At 45.3% G+C, this 25,478-nt stretch overlaps 1 protein-coding gene across 14 annotated transcripts in view; it reads right to left on the bottom strand.

Annotated features, from left to right (window-relative positions):
* Window positions 1-25,478, bottom strand: part of LOC119176042 (uncharacterized) — a 475,621-nt gene that overhangs the window by 397,272 nt on the left and 52,871 nt on the right. For all 14 annotated transcript variants that reach the window (XM_075881071.1, XM_075881080.1, XM_075881083.1 and 11 more), the window contains 2 exons: window positions 23,889-24,055; window positions 16,228-16,994 (listed from right to left, as the gene is read on the bottom strand). In XM_075881071.1, the coding sequence (XP_075737186.1) occupies window positions 16,228-16,994; window positions 23,889-24,055 (934 nt within the window). The remainder of the gene's footprint in view (window positions 1-16,227; window positions 16,995-23,888; window positions 24,056-25,478) is intronic.

The following is a 25,478-nucleotide window of genomic DNA, read 5'->3' as shown; positions in this document are numbered from 1 at the left end:
GAAAATGTAAAGGCGATATCCTGAGCGAGCCTCCAGGTCAAACACGAACGTCTGAGCGGCAAGATGACAAAGAGAAACCGCAGTGTTTCCTTTGCAACAAAAAGGGTCACAGAGCTGCTGATTGCTAGACCAACACAAAGGGTCCAGGTACAAAGCCATCCTTTTGTGGAAAATGCCGCCGCACTGGGCATAAAACAGGTGACTGCTCCAAAAGGGCCAACAGCGTTGAGAAGGCCTCATGCTCTTTTCAACAAACAGATGGAGCCAAGATAATTAATTCAGAGTTGCAGGCTTCCCTTTGTGTTCCTGATAGCCCGGAGTGCGCAGAAACGCACAAAGCCAAGCTGAAGGAGAAATTGATGCCCATGGGCAAAGGTGTACTCGAAGGATATCCTGCAACAGTACTGCGAGATACCGGATGCGATTCAGTCATTGTCAAAAGGTCTTTTGTGGCAGATAGCAAGCTGACTGGAAAGATTTCCTCGATTTACCTCCTGGACGGACGGTTGATGAAGCTGCCTGAAGCACACGTGGAAATTTTTTCACCATTCTTCACTGGCAAAACTCGAGCCCTTTGGATGGATACTCCTTTATATGATGTTGTCTTGGGAAACGTGGAAGGCGTTCGAGATGCTCACAATCCTGATAACGATTGGAAGAGCCGTTTTTACACCCAGAACACTGCAGAAGAGTATTCTGGTGCAGAAAAATCCAGTTCTGCACACGGATTCTTGTATGCAAAGACTTCAACATCGGTTGCAAGGAAAACACGTTTCAAGACAAAAGTTGCTGCAGTAAACCGACAGGCAGAAAATCCACATCTACTTCCGGCTCCAGTTATTAACCCCTTAGACATCAGCCCACAGGACTTTAAAACCAAACAGGAGGAAGACAGCAGCCTGCGGAAATGCTTCGAAGCCGTTAACAAAGAGGTCAAGACAAGGTTTGGTAAAATATTGTTCTTCACAAAGGACGGAATCTTCTATCGCAAGTACACCCTTCACTCTAAGAGGCAGGTGAATCAGCTTGTGGTACCAAGGTGCCTCCGACAATTTGTTATAAAAATGGCCCACGAAGGCATCCTTTCGGGCCATCAGGGAATTAAACGAACTACCGACCGGGTACTCGAAGAGTTCTACTGGCCAGGGGTTCAGTCAGACATCACACGATTTGTTAAATCGTGTGATATATGTCAAAGAACTATTCCTAAGCACTTGGTTGGTCGTGTACCTCTTGGCAACACTCCTATAATTGACACCCCTTTCAAGAGAGTAGCCACTGATATAGTGGGTCCGTTATCACCGATGTCAGAGGGCGGAAACAAGTACGTACTGACAATGGTGGACATGACAACGCGTTATCCCGATGCTGTAGCACTGCCGAGCATCGAGACGGAGAAAGTCGCTGACGCACTTCTGGAGATGTTTTCTCGTGTAGGTGTCCAAAGGGAGATAATCAGTGACAGAGGCACGTCATTCTCGTCACACCTAATGAAGGAGCTAAGCCGACTTCTCTCCTTCAAACAATTGCCAACAACCCCATATAATCCCATGGCTAATGGCCTTGTAGAGAGGTTCAACGGCACCCTGAAACAAATGATAAGAAGAATGTGTCAGGAGTGTCCGAAGAAATGGGATTGGTACCTGGCACCCTTACTCTTCGCTTATCGCGAAGTTCCCCAGTCAAGCTTAGGCTTCTCCCCGTTCGACTTGCTCTACGGCCGTTACGTCAGAGGTCCCCTGGCGATATTGAAAGAAATATGGGCTGCTGATCATCTTGATGATGATTTAAAAACATCCTACGGGTACCTAGTCGAACTACGGAACCGTCTTGAAGACACCTGCCGTCTAGCAAAGGAGAAGCTTCAGAAAGCGAAGCTAGTACAAAAGAAGCATTATGACCAAAAGGCCAGACCACGTCAATTATCCCCTGGAGACAAGGTTCTGCTTCTGCTTCCAACGGATACCAACAAATCGGTTCTGACGTGGAAGGGACCCTTTAATGTCCTTGAGAAGAGAAATGATGTCGATTATTTAATAGATCTCAGTACCAGCAGCACAATATTCCACATCAACCTATTGAAAAAGTATGAGGAACCGCTGCCTGCACCACCGCATGAAGCATCAGCTGTTTGCCGGGCGGATGACACCGAAAGCGACGAGCTACCATGCGTTCCATTCCAACGAAAGGACTACTGCACCCAGTCTCATACGCAAGCCGTATACTGTAAACATGCGAAGCTGCTTACTCTACAGTGGAGCGAGCGGCCGTGCCTTTTACGTGGTCGGTCCGGAAACTTCATAACGTCTTATTCGGACGCACATTCATTCTACAGAGTGACCACAAACCGCTTGTGTACATCACGTCAGCCAAGCATGTGAACAGCCGCGTGCTACGGTGGAGCCTCATTCTTATGGAGTACGACTTTTCGGTCGAGTATATCAAAGGCAGAGACAACATAGGCGCAGGTTACATGAGCCGTTTGCCAACTCTGTGAGCAACATCTGTATGAAGAATCGATGCTCAGTGGTATTAATAGCTTATGATGTGAACCTTACAGCGCGATACAAGTATCATGACGCTTTAGTTCTGTGACTTGTGTCTTTTTTTTTTCCTGGTGTGTACTTTTGTGACCGAATGTGCCGAGTGTGCGGGGCTCGGAACTGCTATAGTGTGCAGCAGTGCTTACGTGTGTGTTTCCGACAGCGAACCAACGTGCCCCAGTGCCCTCAAGTTCTTCTACCGGAAGAACTTTCTTAAGTGGGGGGTAATGTGATGTAGTACCTTAAAAATGTGAGCATAGCAGACGACAGTACCACATCATTTAGAAGATAAGAAGAATGAAGAGGCATTGCAGCGCGCCCATTGAAAAAAGAAGAGGAGACGCTCGCGGAGAACGAAGCTGTTCGGACGACGGCAAGATGACGCAAGGGAGCCTAGGGCAAACCCGCAACTACGCGCGAGGTTCGAAGGGCCGGGTTCCAGTCCTCGAGCCATTATGTCCTTGGGGCACGGCGTGTCGGCGTGGCCAGGCGCGAGTTCTCGGTGAGTGGTCCTGCGGACATCTCCGATACGGCGAGCGCCCTCGAAAGACCGGAGCTGCTGACCACGTCCAACGAGCCGCCGTCGCTGACAGTGTGCAGCTACTGCTAGACCTGGTGATGCCCCTTACAGTGGTATGCTGACCTGGAATCCAAGCGACGACAGCATCCGAGCACGCAACGGGTCCCACTTCAAGGCACCGGGCTACGGCACAGACTGTGAGACTATTTACTCTTTTCTTTCGTGTGTGAACTGCGTGCGTGTACGACTTATAGTACTGTATGTGCAATAGTTTTTTTTTGTTCATCCAATATAACTCCCGTTTGTTTTCCTCCCTGTCTCCATCTTCCTCGCGTCACACGCCTTGCTATGTGACGAACCTAACAGACGACAATGACATACCATTTGGTAAGAGCCGGAAGTGGTATACAAATCCTGCCGGTGCGGAGTATGAAAACTGTGAAAGCCAGGTTGTGCGAACACTCGAGGGAGAGGCAAGCGCGCTGAGCAGAGCCAGCCAAATACCACAGAGTAAAAAAGACTACCGTGCCAAACCCTGCCACGGTTGCCTTGTGACCAGCACAGTAAACTTGATAGCGGGAAAAGTTGGTAATGCCATCGGCTGCGTCATTTCCGTTGACATGCCAAACATGACGTCACACAGACACTGTTACAAATAATTCTGGCAAGCCAGGAAAGCGCTTTGAGGTAACCTTTCAAATTCATTTACAAACAATTAGCACATCTCTTAAGCATGTAATTTGGCATAAATGACAGAAATAAGCAAAGGAACATACACAGCAATTTTCATTGAGATCCATTCACCTGAAAAAAATCGCCGTAGTTGGCCTTCAAATGTTTTTACATGATATGAAACTCACAATAAATTCTAGCAGGTAGAGCCAGTTGACGCAGCCCGACCTTAGTTTTAAATTCTGTCACTAGTGCCCAAACTGTCATAAAAAATAATTTAGGAAAGTACACACAATGCAAACTCTCTTAAAATGGGTCATGAATCACCCCTCATTCTTGGCGTGATAAACACCTTGAAATGAGACGGTTGTATTGTGATTTTAGTTTCAGTTTCATTCTGTTCTTTGGACCCGAGAGGGCGCGTTGTGTATTTGTCTCTTTCCTGTATATATGTAGGTGTCCTGAGTAATGATATTCAAATAAAAGCGGCGCACAAAAAAGACGGAGACAAAGAAGAGAAGCACACACAGCGCTGTGTGTAGTTCTCTTCTTTGTCTCCGTCGTTTTTGAACGCCGCTTTTCTTTGAATATGAATATACACCAACTCGCCCAACTTTCTATTCTGTCGTCCTGAGTAATAAAGGCTTCTTCGAGTCCATGTTTTGGACTGTTCATGATCGCTCTACAGACACTACAATGACTACAACGTAAACTGCAAGTAATGCTGCTTCGCAACCGTTTCCAGGCTCCGATCCGCAGATATATTTTTTCGCAAGTGTAACCAGGGTCCAGCTGCATGAGCTGTTCTGGGTTGACCCCGCAACCGTCATTCCTGCTCAGCCCCGGCTGTCCAGCCCTGCCATAGGAACAGTGGCACCGCATGTTCGAGACATGCCTGCTTGCTTCTGGAGCTACCGAACTTTCGCCGGAGCGACGCAGGGCCATCCTCATTCACTGCCTTGGAACGGAGGGACAGCGCATTTTCAACACGCTACCAGCCGACGCACCTACAACCCCAACTGCGTCTGCCGAAGCCCGACGCAACTTGGATGCCAACTGCACCGAATGTCTACGACCTAGCAATCACGGCGCTCGGGCAACACTTCGCGTCAACCAGCAACGTCGTCGTAGAACGCCACCGATTTCATCGTCAATACCAAAGTACAGGCGAGTCTGTTGACAACTTTGTCGGGGCGTTGCGGGAGCTCGCATCATTTTGTTCTTTTGTTTCTGAGGACGATGCTCTTCGAGACCAGTTTGTGGCCGGCGTTTCATCAAATTGTGTACGCGAGCGTCTCCTACTTCAAGTATCTGCGCTTTCATTCACTAGGGCAGTTTGAGCATGCGAGCAAAGTATTAAATGAGTTTTATGCTTCTGTACAGCCTGTTTTGAAGCATTCACATACGCATGCTAAGCACTCATTGAAGAAAAGATGTGCATGCCCGAAAGCAGAGGTTAGTCCGTGAACGCATGATAGCATCTCACTTGCGTCGCAGAGTGGTCCTTCTCATTCACCGCATTGTTTTCATTGTGACTGCCGGAACCACAACGCTTCGTGGTCTCGATGCCCAGCTCTAGGCCAGCGTTGGTTATTATGCAATTGGAAAGGTCACTTTCAACGAGTTTGTAAACAGAAACGGCTTGCGCAAGCAGAGGTCCATGAGCTTGAGTGCGACGACGCTCCTTTGACACCCGATCATGCCGAGCAAGTTCTGGCCGTCCATTACTCACCGCGTGATGTGGTCAACACAAAAGTGCAAATTTTTTGATGTCACGTTGACACTTTTAGTTGATTCGGGCTTATCCGTCTCTATTCTCTCCGACGAAGTGTTCACTGACAGGTTTCCTAACGTGTCACTCTTACCTGATCCCCGCGTTTCTTTGCTTGATTATTCAAAATGTGCAATGTCTGTACATGGCTGCTTCTGGGCCGACGTTATTTTGAAGGGTCGGAGTGAGTAGCTCCTGTTCTATGTTGTCCATCGAGGCACTTCTTTGATTGGCCTTGATGGCGTAAAGGCACTTAAGATACGTATTGAAGGTGCGACATTGCAGTGCCTTCAAATGTTCACTTCTCCTACGAGAAGTGTAGTTGAGAATATGGCACACTCCGACGTTGCTACAAAGGACACGTGGTGCAATTATGGAAGCCTTCACCAGTTCTAGAACATGACTTTTCTGTGCTTTTCAATTCTGAGCTTGGCCTTGCTAAGGGATTCGTACACAAACTTAAGACACGTCCAGAGGTGGAGCCAATATCTTCGAAGCTTCGTCGTCTTCCCTTATCTCTTTGGGCACAAGTGTCTGCCGAGCTTCACAGGCTCCTGGACCTCGACATCATAAAAGAGTGACGCTTCAGAATGGGCTTCAGAATGGGAAAGGAAAGAAAAGGCCGAGCAGGCTCTGCAGAGCTGAGTTCAGAAGCCAAATGAAAACATGGCTATGTTTGTCGAATACATGTCACGCTTGTTTAAGCGCGCTGACACAGGGATGGATTAAACAAAAAAGTTCATCTCCTCCTGCGGGTTATATCAAGGAGCAACTTTTTGCTGGACTCATACGCAAGCCCCCAATCACTGTCGATGAGTTCATCACGGAAGCTACTACCATAGAACGGGCACGTCAGCAACGCTCCCTACAGTACGACCCCCAAGCTTCTGTTGCCGCGGTGTCAGCTTTCACCTGTGGACAGGACTTATCAGCATTCCTCGAGCTTGTGCGGAGCGTGGTCCAAGAGGAGCTCGAAAACGTCCATCCCACTTCTGCTAACCATAGTGCGACAATTCTGGGAGACATTATTCACGATGAACTCAGAAATATGACCTAACCGTTGCTCCCAATGCATGCGGAAGCTCCTGCTCTGTCTTACGCCGAAGCATTGAGGAGTCCTCAACCTTCTACTGGGCGCCGGCCACCCTCTACTTTCTCACCATCGCTCCATCAATTTCCACCTGCAAACATCTACGAGAGCACTTTCCAGTATGACGTTCCGCGTGAAGTCACCCGTAAATCTGACGTATGGCACACCTTTGAACACAGGCCTCTTTGCTACCACAGCGGCGAAGCGGGCCATGTGTACCGCATGTGTGCGTATTGCAGGGGGGGCCTTCAGGGGTTTTGCCTTAACGCGCATTGACCCAGAAACAGGGAGCGTCCTCGCGAGATTCAGCAATACCTAGCAGCGCAGCAGCCGTTTCCTCCTGCACAAAGCCACCGGCCACGCTCACGTTCTCCTCGGCACCTCGGCTCGCCTAGTCGTAACGCCACGTTCTGTGGTGTACGGAACAGGTCCCCAAGTCCTGGCTTACGCCAGGAAAACTGAGGCCGGCGACCTCTAAGAGTAGGGCCGCTGTTGACCGAACTGACAAACATCCTCTGCCACGACACGTTAAAGACACCAATATTTCTGTCACGAAATTTTCTGAACGTGACGCAGCGATTTTCGCCGATATTTCTATAACCGTCAGCAATCACTCGATCACTGCTCTCGTAGATACTGGCACCGATTACTCCGTTATGAGTGGTGACTTCATGGCTGCTCTCCGAAAAGTGGTGACGCTATTAAGACGATGGTGTTCAAGACACTACGATCAGACTCAACTTCCTGTTTAAGGTATAAGGCAAAAAATACTTGTTTATTTAACTGCGCTCGGATGGCGCTCTGCTGTAGCTTGTGCATCCCCACGTCTCTCGCTCGCGCTCTTCTTCTTTCTCGTTTCCTTGTCCCAGCCCAGAACGTGAGAAATAATCAACATTCTCGGCCGCGCAAAGTTAAACACATAGTTCAAGTGGGTACAGTCTTTGTATCGGCCTTATCACAAGGTGACCGCCTTGCAACTTGATCTTGCAGGAATGAATGAGACCGTCGGCACTGCGGTACACTTCCGTGACCCTTGCAAGCTTCCATAGCTGGCGTGGCGTGTTGTCCGCATGCACGAGAACGATGTCACCCTGCTTGAATGCTGTATTTGATTTCGTGTCAGCAAAGTGTGCAGATCGTAATTGCAACAGGTATTCTTTTTGCCAACGCTTCCAAAAACTTTCAACCTGCAGCTTCTTGTAGTTGTGTCTGCGTATGGCGTCTGCTCATTTGGAATTACTGTCGACTTGGTCAGCGGTTGCATACGGTATGTAAGTCAACCTTCGTCCAAGGAGAAGTTCGCCTGGTGTCAAAGTGCAAGGTTCTCCTGCATCTGTCTCGATGAATGTCAGAGGCCTAGAGTTTACGACTGCTTCGACCTCCGCCAGCACTGTCGATATTTCTTCGTAGTTCAGACGAACTTTGCCGATAATTTTTCGCAGCGGAAGCTTCACTAATCGTACTAGGCACTCTCACCATCCACCCCACCAAGGAGCATTTGGTACAATAAACTTTCACGAAATGCTGTTGCCGCTGAGGTGACCAGCGACATCCTCTTCAGAGAACATTCAGTGTAGTTGCTTTATGTCTGCCGATCTCTTGTGAAAGCTTCGTGCGTTGTAAGAATAGATCACCCTAGGTAATCCTCTCCGAGTTGCAAATCATCGTAGGCACAGCAGCAAAGCCGCGGATGTCATTTCCGAGACAAGCTCGAGATGCGCGGCTCAAGATATGGCGCACGTAAAAAGTGCAGGCATTATGACTGGGTGCTTGACATCTTGAGTGGAATGCATGAGGTATAAACGGCCTCTAGCCCGAAAAATTCCGTCTTTGTCTACGTAAAGGTGTAGTTCAGAGATTCGAGATGTAGACTCGACTGGTTGGCCATTGGTCAAAGCGGTGAGATCTTCAAGAAAGCCTTGCTCTTGTGTACATCTTATCCAATACTGTTCAGCGTTGAGGATTTTTGTTGCCACAAGATGTCCCGTATGATCCGTCCTTTTTCTGCATCAGTCAGTAAATCTGAAAACCCACGCAGTGACTCTGAGTAGGTGCTGAAGATTGTTGTACCGTTGAATGTCGATTATGGGAACTGAGAAGTGTGTCATTAGTGCGACGTGGACTGTTGTAACTTCACTTTGGGTGGCTTCCGCTATGTCTAGTTCACTGAACTGTAGGGGCCATTCACATATCGGTTTAGTTAGCCATCCGCGACTATGCCGCCGTTTTGAGCTGCACAGCAGTCTTTCAAGCATCGTGCCACGCATGAGTAGGTCAGCTGGGTTGTCCGTTCCAGGACAGTATCTCCACTTTGATGGATCTGTAGTGCACCTAATTTCATTGACTCTATTGGCTACGAACTGTTTCCACTTTTTGACGTCACCTTTTATCCATGACAACACAATGGCGGAATCTGTCCACATCGTGTAGTCAACTTCAACATTCCTGAAAGCACTTTTCACGTATGCTAACATTCTTGAGCCGATTAAGGCAGCCAGCAGCTCTAATCCTGGCAGAAATGTCTCCTTAATGGGTACTACACGGGACTTCGCATTCAACAGTTTCGGCTCCTCAGGACTTGACACGACGTATATCACTATTCCGTATGCCGCTGGACTGGCATCAGAGAAAACATGCACTTGAAGCTAATTGGGCTTCCTTGCTACGCCTCCCAGGTAGCGATGAACTACGACGTGTTGCAGTCGCGGCAGCTGAATGACCAAATCATTCCATTCTTTTTGCAGGTCATTCGTTAGTACTTCATCCCAGCCAATCCCTCGTATCCACAGCTTCTGAAACAATATTCGTATAGCTATAGTATATGGTCCTACAAATCCGAACGGGTCAAATATTCTTGATGCTGACTGACTGCAAGACAAATTGTTTTGTGTCCGTCTGTGCTGTCAAAAACCGGAGTAGATTTTCAACCGAAAAGTTGAAATCATCCTTCGTAGGATTCCAAACTAAACCCAGGACCTTGACCGATGTTTCGTGAAGAACGACCATCTCATTACTAGTAGATTCTACTTGATTTTTCAAGCGTTCGCATCAAATTTCCTGTATTTGTTGTCAATTTCCGCAATGTCATGCCGGCAGATTTCATTATTGTACGCGCTTCTCGGCAAAGTTTAGCGGCTTCCTCGTCTGAGTCGACACCAGTGACTAAGTGATCCACGTAAAACGACTCGGCAAGAGTTTGCGCTGTTTGTGCCATGGCAGCCGGTGTTCTTTTCACGTAGAAGAGAATAGTAGCTTTGAGAAAAAATGGGCTACATCTAGCTCCAAAAGGCACTCGTGTCATCCTCCACTCTTGCAGCTTGCCCTTGGATAAATCACCTTCTGCAAACCAGAGAAAACGGAAAGCGTCTCTGGACCTCTATAATCGCAATCTGAAGGAATGCTTTTTCTGTGTCCGCGATAACGTCCACCGGGTGGGTTCTGAAGCGTAGCGGAATTTGCACAAGGTCTTGGTATAAGTTGTCACCTTTTTCAAGGCAGTCATTAAGGAACTTGCATTCTTTGGCATGTGACAAAGCGTCAAACACCACTCTCATTTTCGTTGTCAGTGCTTGTTCACGCATGACTTTCTTGTGCGGCATTTAATTTAATTTGGTCACCTCTGCAGGTACATCACTGACTACTTTGGCATGTCCTGCCCTCAAGTACTCTCTTATGGTACGGTTATACGTTTCAAGCAGTCTTTTCCTGGAGTCGAGACGGTTGACAAGCTTGTCCAGTTGAGTAACAGCGACTTGCTTGTCGCTTGCAAGCTCGAAATTATCCTTCCAAGGGAGGGCCACTTCATATCTTCCGTTTAAAAAGCTAATCGTTTGCTCAAAATCTCGTCGGAATCGGTAGCTTAGGCTTTTAGCACGCACACCATCATTTATGAAATAGTTAGTCGGGACACCAAGTGCGATGTGCTTCTTTGAAAGGTCCATGCAAGCTTTGAGTTCAGTGCGATCGAAGATTCGTTGCCTTCGCACCGTGAAACTTCACCGGTCAACACTTTCCACATCTGATCGGACCCGATAAGAACGCTGATGCCACTCTTAGTGAAGATAGATCGATGTTTGAGCTCATCGGCGACATTGTTTCCCAGCTTCTTGAATTACTCAACGAAGGCTACGGCCATTGCAGTCTCTGTGATGTCTTGGCAGATGCTTGGGATGTCTATTGCAGTTAAGACTATTTCCGCGTCGGAAAATTGCCTTCGCAGTCGTAGTTCTATGATGCGACGCCTCTTAGCCTCTTGTTCCGATGTACTTGCGAAAGTATTGAAGGCTATTCGAGTTGGTCTCACACTTTTCAGCTGAAGGTGCTTGGGGAGATCTTCAGTTATGAAAGTCCTCTGACTGCCACCATCAAAAATGTCTCGTATGTAGCGGCAGGTGTCAACATTCATGGCCCATGCTCTGATACTCTGAAGGAAAACGCAAGTGATAAAGCCTTCCTTGACGGTTCTTCTTCCAAGTGATGCGCAGACTGTCGTAGTTTTTTTCGTTATTCTTGTTAGCATAGTCCGACTTCCGCGAACATCTATCGGGATCGCACATGCTTGTAGCATGTCGAACTTGGTATCTGGAGCGGGAAATCTTTTTTTTGCATTCCTGTGCCCGATATCCTTTGGTGCTGTAGGGGAAACACCTTTTGATGTTAGAAAACAGTTCCTTCTTAGGTGTCAGTGACAAGTCGGCTGTGCAGGCTTCTGATCTGTGATGACTGGATGAGCAAAATATGCAGTTGTCCTTTTTTTTCGTACCGAGTTGCTGAGAAGCAAAGATGACGTCGGTTTCCCACGCCGAGAGTACGCCGACTGACTGGTCACGGGGAATATTCCATGTTATCGTCCTCTGTCATCCTTAAAATCACTCTTCTCCAGGCTTTCCAGCTCGATACACAGGAAGTTGAGCACACGGTCCAGTCCCACGGGTGTAGGTAGCTTCAGCTCTCGAGTCATATGCCAACTGAACGGCACACGATCGATGATACTGCACGACTATATCCCGTGGAAGAGCATGCAGTAGCATGTCGCAGAGCATTGACGAAAAAGACGATTTGTGCACACCCAAAGTCTCTACGCCCCGGATATTAACGAGAACTTGGTCATACAAGCTGCGCAGCGCTTTGGTGTCAGTCGAACGGACAGGGCTTAACATCCGTAGCTTGACAAAATATTCTTGCTCCAGGCACGTCTTGTCCCCAAATCGCTTCTATAGCATGTTGATGGCGTCACTGTAGCAACTTTCTGTCGTCAGAAGGTCTGCAATTACTGATGCAACGTCTCCTTTCAGATACAGTCGCAGGTAATGAAACTTCTCTGTGGCAGTGATGCGATTGTTACTATGAATAATTTGGTCAAATTATTCCCGAAATTCGGTCCACTTGCCTAGGTATCTTAGAAAAAGGAGCTATTGTCAGTTTAGGCAATTAAACTCCATTTCCATGTGATAGTGCTGCAACTGTCCCGGCAACTGTTTCTTCAGTTCCGGGTATGTCCTTAGCATGCGATCTTTCTTGCTGAAAATCTATGCGAGAATGGGCGTAGCACTGTTCTCGTATTGTAAGACGGCGTTATACTCGACTTGGAACTCCTCGTGAGGTATATGCTGCTCAATCTCGTTGATCAAGTTTTTAAGCTCTTCATTATTAGCCTTCAGCCTCTCATATATGGAATTGAGATGGTCATAGGAGGCAGAGTCGTTAGCGAGGAGAGCACTTGCCTCGTTTATAATCATCGTGTTCTGTGCTCACCGCGACATCCGCTTCGACTTAAGTCGGTCCATGCCGCTGCAGTTGACTGGTAGCCGTCTGTAGGCTCCTGGTTTTCGATCCCGGTTCTTCGGCACCAAATATTAAGACAATGACAATCAAGACACTGCGATCAGACTGGTATAAGGTAAAAAATACTTGTTTATTTAACTGCTCTCGGAAGCACTCTGCTGTAGCTTGTGCGTCCCCGCGTCTCTCGCTCACGCTATTCTCCTTTCTTTTTTACTTGTCCCAGTGCAGAACGTGAGAAATAATCAACAACGCCATAGAACAGCCCGAAGCTCCGTACCGCCGGTAGTCATCTAGTGACGCCGGTTGGGAGGTGCACTGCCCGAGTACATATTGGCACTTCGACCTTCATCGGGACTTTCGTCGTACTGCGGAAATGCGCCAGGCAGGTTATCTTAGGATTAGACTTCCTTCGAGAATATTCCACTATTATAAATCTCTGAGAATTGCTGGCGTTTTCACGTAACAAACATTCTCAGGATTGTGAATCGTGTATGATAATGTTGCGTGTATCAGACGATTCAGTGACAGTACCGCCCCGTTCCAGTGTTCTGGTTAACGTGCTGAGTGACACCCATCGAACGGCTCTCGGAGTTGTGGAAGGCAATGTGTCCATGCTCTTGTCTCGTGAAGTATGCGTCGCCTGTGGTCTCATAAAATTGACCCAAGAGCCTGCGAAAATTCTACTAACAAATTTCAGTCATGAATACCAGCACTTCATGAAGCCGTGTGCCATCGCTTACTTCGAAGAAATCGGAGACTCCAATGCCAGCTTCTCCCTCTCTTCCGTTCCTCGATGTGACAAACAGTCTCCGGGTAAGCTTGATGTGAACTGCGCACTGTCGACTTCACAGCAAGAGAGTCTTCGCTCCCTCCTGTTTTCCTTCAGTGATTGCTTTGCCGTGACGTCTAAAATCAAACTGACACTCGTCGCAGAGCGCGAAATCGTAACAGAGCCCAGCGAAAGGACTATTCGACAACATGCTTATCGAGTTTCCCGCAGAGAACAAGACGCCATCCAAAACCAAGTACAACAAATGCTTGCTGACGACATCATTCAGCCATCTACAAGCCCATGGGCATCACCGGTTGTGTTGGTGAAAAGGAGAGACAGCACATTGTGTTTCTGTGTTCATTATCGCAAACTGAACACCGTGATAAAAAAAGACGTTTATCCGCTTCCTCGCATCAACAACTCACTCGACTGCCTTAGAAACACAACCTATATTTTTCATACATGGATCTACGCAGTGGTTACTGGCAAATTGAGGTCGATGAGCGTGACCGGGAAAAGACCGCCTTCATTACTCCTGACTGTCTCTTCGAATTAAAGGTGCTTCCTTTTGCACTGTACTCTGCTCCTGCGACTTTCAACGAATGATGGACACAGTTTTGTCCGGTCTCAAGTGGCAATCGTGTCTTGTCCATTGAAATGTAGTCGTCGTCTTTTCTGCTGACCGAATCCTTCGACACGCACAAGTAATAATGACACTAGCTACGCAACAGCCAGGCACCCACTATATGCTCGTGTCAATATAAAATGTGTATTTAAAAAGCAGCTTTTTTTTTTCGAAAATAAACAGATAGGCCAAGACAACTGCAATTGTTTTCATTAGCCAGGAAAAACAAAAGTACCAGGTCTGTAAACGCACGCAACAAAGGCAAGTAATTGAAATGTGTGCACAGCAAGCTAGCTCAGCAAGCTAGCCGAGTGAAGATAATGCACCCACAATAGTCCTTGTGCCTTCACAAAAGCACATTTGTTGGGGTTACACAAGAACTACAAATAAAACCATACTTTTGGCAATTTTCTTTGTTGAGTGGCCATATAACGTTCTTCAATTCCGTATACCATTTTCCTTGTTACATTCCGCTTGAGGTGCCGCCCACGCCAGAAGCTCTTACGTTTTTAAAGTTTGGCCAATGAAAAGTGGTCGTTGCCGCCTATAGAGTGTGAACAAGACAAATTCGGAGTTGGCCCAGGGTACATAGAAATATAAAGAAATAATTAGTATTTTCTGGGTATTTTGTGAAGAAAAAATTAAGAATTTTAGGAACCTTCTGGCTAAAAGTTGCAAAGGGGTCGTATATTCAATTTATTTTTACGCAAGTGGAAAAATCACTAGTATTTTTTGGGTATTTTGAAAAGGAAATTTTAAGCACCTCAGCGACTTTCTGGCTGAGAGCCGTAAAGGGGTCGCATATTCTATTTATTTTATTTGCGAGAATGTAACAAAAAAAACATCCCACGTATATTAAAATAAATTTGATTTATAGGCTTCTATTGCTAACAAGAAATAATTAAATTGATGAAAGTAAATGATAAACTTTTGTGTTTTGAGAGTTGAAGCCACATGTTAGTCGTTTTTGCATCCAATCCAAGTCACATAATGGCTGTTGTGTGTAGAATGAAAAAAAAAATTGATCCTCTGTGTGAGCCGCGTTTTGCGTTTTGTGGCATATAAATCTGCAAGAACAATGTAATTGTGACTACCAGGGAGTATTTTCGTCGCTGAAAGATATGGCAAGCTGCAAAATGCAATTACAACACCATTGCTTTACTCAGGCAAAAGTGACACGCAAACTGTTTGTCGGGCATGTCCAATGCAACCTCTACATCCCTCTGGCGGTTGTTGTCGGTCACGTTTCATAGCCAAATGTAACAGCAAAGGTCGCTGGCTCAGCCAGCACTGTCATTTTTCATATTCCATTAGTGAGAGATCCACTGGCTGGCTGTTCCGCCATAGCGTAGAAGCGATTCGGTTTATTTTTCTATAATAAGCGCCTACTCCTCATTTTGACGTCAACACGATTCGGGCTTCTGAACCGTCACTTCAGTGACAGGTTCAATGACCAATCAGCATTTATTTTTGCATAATGAGCGCACGCTTGCAATTTGGGACATCACCACAATGTGGGCTTCCCACTCGTCACTTGACTGATAGGTTGAACGACCAATCGGGGAGCCCCATTGTGGGCCAAAAAAGGAATAAGGAACAAGAAATAGCAGTTCGTTATACGGCCACAGGAGCTATCCAGTGCACAATTACAGCTGCCACCAAGATCAGCAGCACAAGCGTTTTAAAAAGTCTGACGCCAAATCATACGCAAACTAAAGTTATGTAGGAAGAGAAAAGAGCTTGTCAATGAACTGAGACTAAAACTAATTTAGCTAGGTGTCTTTATCTGTAGGAAAATTTTTTCAATGGCACAGGATATATAGCACAGGAAAATCCGAAGGGTGCAAATGTAGCAGGGGCTCCACCCTTGAATAAGTAAAAAAATAAACGAATAAATCAATAAATAAAAGATAACCAAAATCATTCAATATTTTAATAAATCAATATGGGGCACTCATTTTGTGACTTATCTAAAATAGCCAAATCCAAATTTTACGATTGAGTTCTAGAAATAGTAGATTATGTACAATTTAATTGAAAAATGGCTTTGAGATATGTTGATACCATGAGTACAAAAATGAAAAAGTCATGAGAGTAGGGAGTAAACTCGATCATACTGACACTAGCAAACGAGTGCATTTTCCTAAGTTATGCTTATTAGAAGTTTTGCTCTTATAAAACAGCCACATTTGTAAAACTAGCTCTCAATTAAAATATGATATGAAACTATGAGCACATTTGGAACAACGTAGCAAATCAAGTGTGACCATTATTATTGTGTTCACCTTTGTGGATACAGAGTCTATTTTAGTCCCTTCTTTCTGCATCTGCCTTGTTATGACTATAAACACTGAAATGCAAATCTTGGCCGGTATGCCGAGCCCCATAAAAGACTCATGAAAACGGAATTTCACATGCACTACGTAAGTGAATAAAGATTTTGGTCTTACCATCCTGAAGCTCTCCTTTAGCAGCAAACTTCTTGAGTGCCTCATACTCCTTTTTGCTTTGATCATGCTTGCTCAGCAGATGCTGAATAGCTAAACTTTTGCCAGCAGTAGGTGAAACTTGAGGCGCTTCAACAGTCATCACTGGTGACTGTGATGCAGGCCTGCCGACACGATGCCCTAAGGATGCGTCCTCCTTGACGTCGCAGTCCTGCTGCTTTGGTGGTGCATCTGGTACTGCCCTGGGAGGTAGAGAAGGACGCTTGCCCCAACCCCAGTGGGTCATTCCAGAACCTTTCACTGTATTGTCCCATTTCTCCTGTTGAGAACTGTTGCTTCCTGTCAAGTCTGAGCCTTTGAACCCTGCAGGCCTGGCTGACGAATTTACTTCTGCCCTGTTCAGCTGCATTGTGGCGGTATTTTCAGAGGGCTTCGAGTGAAGGTCGGGGAAGTCCTCATCGTGGAATCGGCGGTTTTCAACCAGGCTTCCACCCCTGGTTCTGCGACCACCACGTGCTCCTCCACTGCGTCCTGACCGTGACTGGGGGGTGGAAGCATCTTCATCTTTCCAGCTGCGCTCGTATTTGTTAGGGCCACGGCCATAGCGCCTCCATCTCCGAGCTCTAGGAGGCATCGGTTCTGAACGAATATCGTAGCCATATATTCTCACAAGCTCCTCACTTGATTTCGGTCCCTGCTCCTCCTCACGATACATGTCATGTTCCCAAACACATTCTTCATGCCAGAGCTTCTTTGGTCGGCAAGAGCCCCTGCAATAAAAAAGGAACACAACTTGTAAGATACGCAGGGTGGAAGGGGGCTTCAGTCTTTTTGGGGCAGCTTTGGGAGCAGTAATAATGCGGTTTTGGAGCAGCTTTGGAGCAATAAAAAAGGAGTTTTGGAGCTGCTCTGGGGCTGCGAAAGGTGTGTTCTGGAACATCGAAATTCAGTTTTGGAGCAGATTTCTCGGGCAACACATCACTGGTAATTAAATTTTTACGTTCTGGTCAAGACAAAAAAATTTCAGTAGTTTTCACTAAGCACGCAATGCTGATCAAGTGACCAAATTTACCCGAAATTCATATATATTAAACCTTAGAAAATCAAATGTGAAAGCCCTGCAACTAAATAAAAAGCAAAATTATTTACACTGGGCAAAATTATTTACACTAAATTATTTACACTGGGCTAAAATGTAAAGTATAATGAGTGCTTCTCCACATCTATCACACAAAGGTGGATCGCCACCATACAAACGAAATGAACGTGTTGTGTGTGCATGTCCTGTTCTTAACTTTGTAAGTATTACTTCTGTGTGGTGCGATTTTGATACTAGCGGCCAATGACCAAGTTGCGGCTTGATGACATGCAATTTATCACCTGTGTGTGTGTCCCATATGCTCTGCCAATAACCCCTGAGCTTTCATTTTAGAAAAGGTTTCAAGTCGAGTGCAAGAACTGGTATCTATGTATTGGTAGCAATTTTGTTGGCAGATCCAGATAGCTGGTCCACCAGAACGTTGCCTTCTATTTAACGGTGTCCTTGCACCCAGAAGACTACAGCATGCTGCTTAGATGAGTAGACTGTGCATAACAGTGAATAAAGTGAGACAAGGACAGGGTTTCGTGCTTTTTATAAAGTTTTCAGGGCTTTTACTATGCTTAGGGAATCTGTATATATAATTGCCTTTTGTGTTTTTATTTGTTTATTGTGTTTAACGGCCGCAAGTATTGCATAAGCTTTGCTGGTGAAAATGGGTGAATCAAAGTGCAGAACGCCGGCTTCCGAAAAGGATGGGCCAACAGCTGCGTACGAGACAGAAGTGTTGGTCTTTGAGGCATACGTAAAGAACTCAGGACATGTGTATTTCTGTTGCAATTCTAGGAAATATGTCTGAATATGTGCAATTGGTGCATGCTTCATAACCTCCAACAAAGACATGTCCCAATCTATCGCCTGACACTGCCACGGTGGCAGGCATACTGCAGGAGCCATCAAACGGTGTTCAAGTGGCACGCGAGTTTCCTTCGCTAGGCCCTTCACACACAGTGGGTACGGCTGTCTCATAGAAGGTTGTTTCTCAAACACAGCAAGGTTTGACATGTCATTAATTGTAGAATGTGAAGGATTTTCCTTGTCTGCGTTCACTTTAAAGGGATATGCTGTACTCAAAGACACTTTTTTTTAATAATCACCCTAGAGCAATAAAACTTGAGCTGTTTATGGAACTTTTTATGCTGATTTCAAATATATAATTAGTTTTCTTGGAAGTTGCTTACATTTAGCTCTGTAATATGACAAAGTCAGAACCTTAACCCTTTTACTTCCCTTTTTTTCATCCCTAAACTTCTGTGATTTTTTTGCCATTTATAGGTTATAATGTTTCAAATAAAGTGTAGAATACAAATAACCAATTAAGATGCACATACAAAATACATAATGTGCATAAAAAATAATAGACATAAAAAGGCCATATTTCATCTACCGCAGCAAAAGTTTACATAAACTTTTTAGTATAAAATAAAATATTGAAATATAAACGAGAATTGTATTTGTAATATTTTTTTAAAAATTGGGACAAAATTTAATACAGATCCGCTCACTAGAAGTGCCCGAAAAAGGAAGCACATATTGGAAAAAATGACAAAACTTTTGTTTTGATAAAAACGAGTTTTAAAGTTAAATTTGAATTCTTATTTATAAAAAATGTCTTTAAATTCGATGAAATTTGCACATTAAAAAGAACAGTCCAACTTGTAGTGGCCACTGCCTCTAAAACACGCCAGCACCATGAGTTTGTCTTTCTCAGCTTTTTCGAGCCGACTCCTCAAAAACATTTTGCTCACAGACAGGGCCCTGAAACACTTGTCAAACTTCTTCCGCTCCATCTGGCAGAGCTTTGTGCCAACTGCAAGATAGAAAGAAGTTCGACAGGACTGCGAAATCTAAACTTAGTCCAGTGTCGGGGTCACAACAGTGCCGATGTCATTTTGCGGCCACGTTTGTGTCACATACCGTGGTGCATAATGGCAATGTCGTACCCCCTAAGCTTCCTCACTGTGAGCTCCTTCGACTTCGAAAGATTGGCACTGACTCATCTATTGCCGCATCACAAACTTTTTGGCTGATGGCTGTGAATGACTTTTGATGCATTCATTTTTGCAAGCCGAAAACTGCTGCAAATCGGACCAGCTGCTCGTAGCCTATTCCTACAGAGCGTGGCCCCACAGCTGCTTTCACACGAGAACAATGGTTTTTTTCATTCATAACAGAGCTAAATACACTAGAAAAGCATTGTTCAGCTATGCTGCTCGACAAGACCAACTCCACAAGTACGCTTCACACACATACAGGCGCGCAGCGGCCAATGGCGGTCCCCGATCCATACCTCGTGATAAGCCAGTCGTGGCACTCGAAAAACGCGCAAATGCATGCTTCTTTTTATTATTTATTGCACCGCATCAGGGAGGGAAAGTGTCATTATTTGAAAAGTGAGGCTCGACTCTTTGCCTCATGCGATCGACAATGTCGAGCGGCGGCGCATTATTGGCGGCAAGGTGCTCGATGACTGCACACTTTGGGCCTTTTAACAGCCACCTTATGCTCTTTAAACGCAATTTTAAAGCATTTCTGATTAAGTCTTGATATGTTTTTTTTTTTTTCAGAACAGTAGAGGTACTAATCTTATACCAACAGGCGAAAATGAAAAATCAATAATTTTGAAGAAAACTCAAGTTTTTTGACCCCCCATCTCCCCTTAAGATAATATTTATAAGACATGTAACATCTCTGAAGGTGGAGCAACCATTCGTTCGATTCCACATATAAGCTGTGCATAGGGCTAGTGCAAAAAGCACCCATAGAGAGACGCATGCCTACATGATGAACAGGGTCAAGCATCTTAAAGCCAGTAGGTGTCGCAGACTGATATGCTATTGCCCCATAATCTAGGCGAGTATGTATGAGGCTTGTATACAAATTGATCAGACACTTCTTGTCACTTCCCCACATAGTGCGTGACAACACTTTTAGAACATTCATGGCTTTTATGCATTTGTTTTTTAGATACTTGATGTGTGGTATGAAGGTTAGCTTGGTGTCCAAGATTAGGCCTAATAGTTTGTGTTCAGTATTAACAGAAAGACGTTGCCCATGTAGTTGAATAACAGGTTCGGAATGGACGCCTCTCCTCCTGGTGAACAAAACACACTTGCTTTTCTGTGCATTCAGTCGGAACTCGTTTTCTTCTGCCCAATTGGAGACTTTGCTGAAACCAAGCTGAACCTGCCGCTCACACATGGCCAGGCCACAAGACTTAAAACCAAGCTGCATGTCCTCGACATATGTGCAGTAAAACATATTTTGAGGGATGGACAAGCGCAAAGAGCTCATTTTGATAATAAAAAGTGCGCAGCTAAGTACTTTTGCGTGCAGTATAAGCTACCCCGCGCAAGCGCGTGGCTGAGCATGCTGCAAGGTTGTACAGTAGCGCCAATCGTAACATATGTTCGAGCTATGGGGAGAAGGTTTGGCGGTTAGTGCGAATGCACATCACCCCTATTTGCTTTCACGCTCACTCCGGTTTGGCCCTGCGGTGATATGAGTTTCAAAAATGATAACTGCCACCGTGTCTTGACGACCAAGTTTTGAGCTACTCGACAAGCCGAGCTTCACAAAACACGTGATATCTAGCCGTGCTCTTTTTGTTTGCTTCGTTTTATTCAATTGGGAATTTCAGACTAATGTGCTGCTTACCGTATTACATGAAAGTAGCGGTGTCTAGCGTGCACTGTGAAACACTGGAAAGCTTTATTACATTGGAAAATGTCCCGAGTGCCTAACAATGAGCACCTGTGGATAGTTTAATTGTCCCAAAAGCAGTACTCTCAACGCTAAATAGCAGGAATGACAAAGAGGTCTAATAAGACCGTAAATCGCATCATCCAAACTTACAAGAAAGAAGACCGCATCAGCGATGCCCCACATAAACAACACCCTCGTGCAACGACTGCTGCTCAGGACGCCGACATCCACGCCGCCGCGAAGGCAAGCCCTTTCAGTACTGCCAAAGATCGCTGTGGCCGCTGGAGTGTCTGCAAGCGCGTCGACCATAAAACGACGGCTAGCAGAAGGTAAACTGAAGAGCTACGTTGCGGCCCAGAAGCCGCACCACTCCTTGTCTAATAGGACGGCGCGCCTTAACTTCGCAAAAGAACATGCTTCTTGGACGATTGACGACTGAAAAACAGTACTTTTTTCTGACGAGTTCACGTTCACCACACGCTGGGACCAAAAGTAACGTGTGTGGCACCCTATCAATGCCCGCTACGACTCCCTCTACATGCAAGAAGTAGCATCGAGCGAACGCACGGCTGTGAATGTTCGGGGTGCTATGTGCCGTGATGGGCTTGGTGTTTTGCACTGCATTGAGGGACACCCGACATCGGTAAAGTACTGCAACATCCTCGATTATATCATGATACCTTACACATTGTATGGCTCTTTTCCTGGGGGGGACTTCCTGTTTGAGCAAGACGTCACCTGTTCACACTCCAAAGGTTGTTGAAGAGCTCCTGAACAAGCAAGGTGTGCGGTGCCTGAAGTGGGTTCCCAAAGGGCCAGACTTCAACATCATTGAGACAGTATGGGACGGAATGAAGGCTAGGCTGTGTAGAAGAGGGTCACACAGTTCATCTGCCGATGAGCTATGAAGCGCTGTCGAAGAAGAATGGATTCGCCTTTAAAACGAACGCAGTTTCATTGACAATTTGTTTGTGTCACTACCGTCCAGAATGCAGAATGTAAATGCCGTGCAAGGGGCCATGACCCGCTACTAAGGCGTGGCGACCGCTTTATCTGCTTCCAGTTCCTGTCAGTCACATTCTTGCATCTTAATACTATCAGTGCTGACACTTCATCGGTTCATCAGCAGCCGTTCAGCATTGGGTCTGCAACCAAGCACTATTCACGAAGTTACTGGCCGGAATAGAAATTCTCATGTAGTTGCTTCTTATGTTTTTTAATGTAACTTCATTTTATTTTATTTTTGTGCACAATTCTGCCTTTTCACAGTACTCGTGGTATTATTATGCGCCTAATTTCTTTGACTGCGAGAAATTGACTTTCCTTCGCCATTTCAAGATACACTTAATGGATATTAGAGAAGAATAAAAAAAAGAGAAAGCAGCACAGCATTTTTTCTCACACAAATATCAGTTACCTTTTTTATTAGAGCAGTACTTTGCTCTCTTTTAATGACCACAAAAATTATTTTTGAAAGCCAGGGAAGTTTATTATTCGAGAACAAGGAACATGATCGCATGTTGACGTTTTCATGAAAAGTGCTTCCTGCCTCCCTTTTTTCTTAGCGAACTGACTGGAGAGTGGTATATGTTGATAACTAGTGTTAATGAAATGTATTATTAGCGTAGTTACAGAAACAAGCAAAGTAACAGCTGCCGCGCCCATAGAATAAATGCTGCTAGCGATCACCGAAACGGTAGTAATAAAAACACGATGGGGATTGACAGCACAGCTCAGCTAAAAATTATTACTAAAGATACTGCACAGCCGGAGTCGTCACCGGCTCTTTATTTTCTAGAGAAGCATGACAAAATTTGAAAGTACCCAATTCATGTAAAACAGTACTTTCATATCCATTCTTGCACGAAGTTAATGCTCAAACTTTTATAAGATTTGCACGACATGTCTTGTGGGTGGTGAAGTCACTGCACTGTGCTCAAAATTTTTTTTCAGTAAAGACAGTATCAGAGACCAAAACGAAGAGCAAAAGGTTCTTTCAAACAAAGAAGGGCGAGGGTGAAAGCAAGGATGTGGGGGTGACGTACATTTGCTGGATCAGCCAAACTCTTTCCCTATAATTCGAAAGTATGTCACCATCGGCACTACTGTACGAACTTGCAGGCACGCTCAACCACGAGCTCGCGTGGTGTAGCTCATACTGAGTGCGTTAGTACACCACCTTGCAGAACTCCTGTTTCTTGGACAGATGATTGTGAGAGAACACTGCCCACACGGACATGGAATGTCCAATTTGACAAGTAACTTTCGATTATGGTAAACATTCTGCCACCCACGCCAAGGTGGGACAGGTCTCTTAATATTCCAAAGTGCCATGTTGTATCGTAAACCACCATATGATTATGAAAGACGCCGTAGTGGAGGGCCCCGGAAATTTTGACCACCTGAGGTTCTTTAACGTGCGCCCAAATCTGGGCACATGGGCCTACAACATTTGTGCCTACATCGGAAATGCAGCAGAATACTTTAGCCACTAGACCACCGTGGCGGAGTCCACCCTTAGATATGGCATCATTCATAAAAGTATAGCTATTTATACAATAACAGTAGATTGATAAAACTTATTGTTCAAAGAGCATGTGTGATTGCAAATAAAACATTAGTTGCAAGCTAGTGATGTGTGTGTGTCTCTCTTTTGGTGTCTTTGTCGTGGTGCTTTATATCCATATGAATGATGAACCCCAACCAACTAGCCCAGCAATGTGCATTAGGAAAGATAAGGCAGCAATTCCACCCACAACTGATTACACAGAGAAAGCTTCAAGAACTTGCATTTAAGTGCTTGCAGGATAAGCAATGAAAAGATCATGCAAAAATAACTCGTCAAACATGTGGCACTCACTTGTCATCTTCAGTTTTTTCTTCTGGTACCTCAGATGAATCTTCATCTCCTACCACACGGTCATCATGCTGGTAAAATGCACCTTTCTTGGGGATGTACTGAGGATAGCGCTTCTCTTCATCAAAGTCCAAAACTTTATCTTGGAGATCAAAGGGATCATCATTCTCCTGAAAGAAACATCAGGTTCGTCAGATTTTACAGGTGGAGCTCACAGAGACAGAAGGACTCATCCTGTACTTTTGCTTTCCGCTCACACAAATGCCCTAAAGTAGGCTCTACCGTATTTACTCGCATAGTAGGTGCACTGCCACTTTGGTAGAAAGACATATTTATTTATTTATATGCATAATAGGTGCACCTTGAACTTGGCCATGATCAGTAGTTCTGTCCTGTATCAACACGATTGTATTTTGACCCCTCCTTACCTTATTTGATTGTATTTTGACCCCTTCTTACCTTATTTGAAGTGAGAAGAAAATAAGAAAAAAACAAATGCCCTGAAGTAGGCTCTACCGTATTTGCTCGCATAGTAGGTGCACCGCCACTTTGGTAGAAAGATATATATTTTTTATTTACATGCATAATAGATGCACTTTGAACTTGGCCATGATCAGTAATTCTGTCCCGTATCAACACGATTCTATTTTGACCCCCTCTTACGTTATTTGAAGTTAGAAGAAACTAAGAAAAAAGATAGAGGCAGCACTGCGCCAGCTTTGCGGGTCGCGCAGTGAGGAAGGGCAGTTGCCTTTGTTTGAGAGTACCTTTGCACTGGCGCTGGTGTGGCTCCAATCATTAGAAGGCTGCATGCCCTACGCATGAAACGTGTGATCGCATCCTAGTCAAATGCCAATTGAGTTTCTTGTTGGGAAAAGCATCGTCATTATCGCGTTTGCTACCTCATTAAAACGTTCAACTTTCCAACGCATGCTTTCGCCATTGCTGCCAATACCGGAATCGCACAAGCTCAGAGGACTTTTGTCGCCATCTATTTCCTGGCTGGGAACATAAACAATCTGTCATGCACGCTGCTCTTGGATTAGTGCATGAGTGCCATCTTATTGACGCCCAATCTTCATGTTGTCTAGTACAAGCTTCTCGACATATGAGGGACTGTAGGCTAGGCCTTAATCACTGTTCATGCTTTTTGGTGGCGCTCGCAGGCAATCAAAGTTGTTGTTTTGACCGGAATCAATGGAAGTCGAACACGGTTATATCGAACCCACATATACCGAATGTTCGAGTATATCGAACTCGCAAGTTATTCTTTTGAAATTCGTTTGTAAAAGTATAGAAATTCGCAATTTTATATTGAGCAGTATTTTTACCCACCTTCAGATATATCGAACGCCGTGTGAGCTGGAAGGCGCGCTTCAGCATTTGCCCCCCCTCTCTCCCGCAATCTTCGGGGCTCCACGCGCGAGGTGGACGAAACGCTCGAAAAAGGTAAGGGCGAGAGGGCTCGAACTGGGCAATCTCCAACTTGTGGAACGGCTTTTTTTTTTCTCTTTCTGATGCATTTTCCTCATACTCACGTGTCGGCTCAGACAGCGGGAATGAAGAAGCCGACCTTCTCCTCCTTTTTTCTAT

This window comes from Rhipicephalus microplus, chromosome X (assembly GCF_043290135.1).
Source record: "Rhipicephalus microplus isolate Deutch F79 chromosome X, USDA_Rmic, whole genome shotgun sequence".
In the NCBI taxonomy this organism is placed as follows: domain Eukaryota; kingdom Metazoa; phylum Arthropoda; class Arachnida; order Ixodida; family Ixodidae; genus Rhipicephalus; species Rhipicephalus microplus.
The sequence above is the reverse complement of the archived record's forward strand: the minus strand, read 5'-3'. Positions and strand labels throughout refer to the sequence as shown.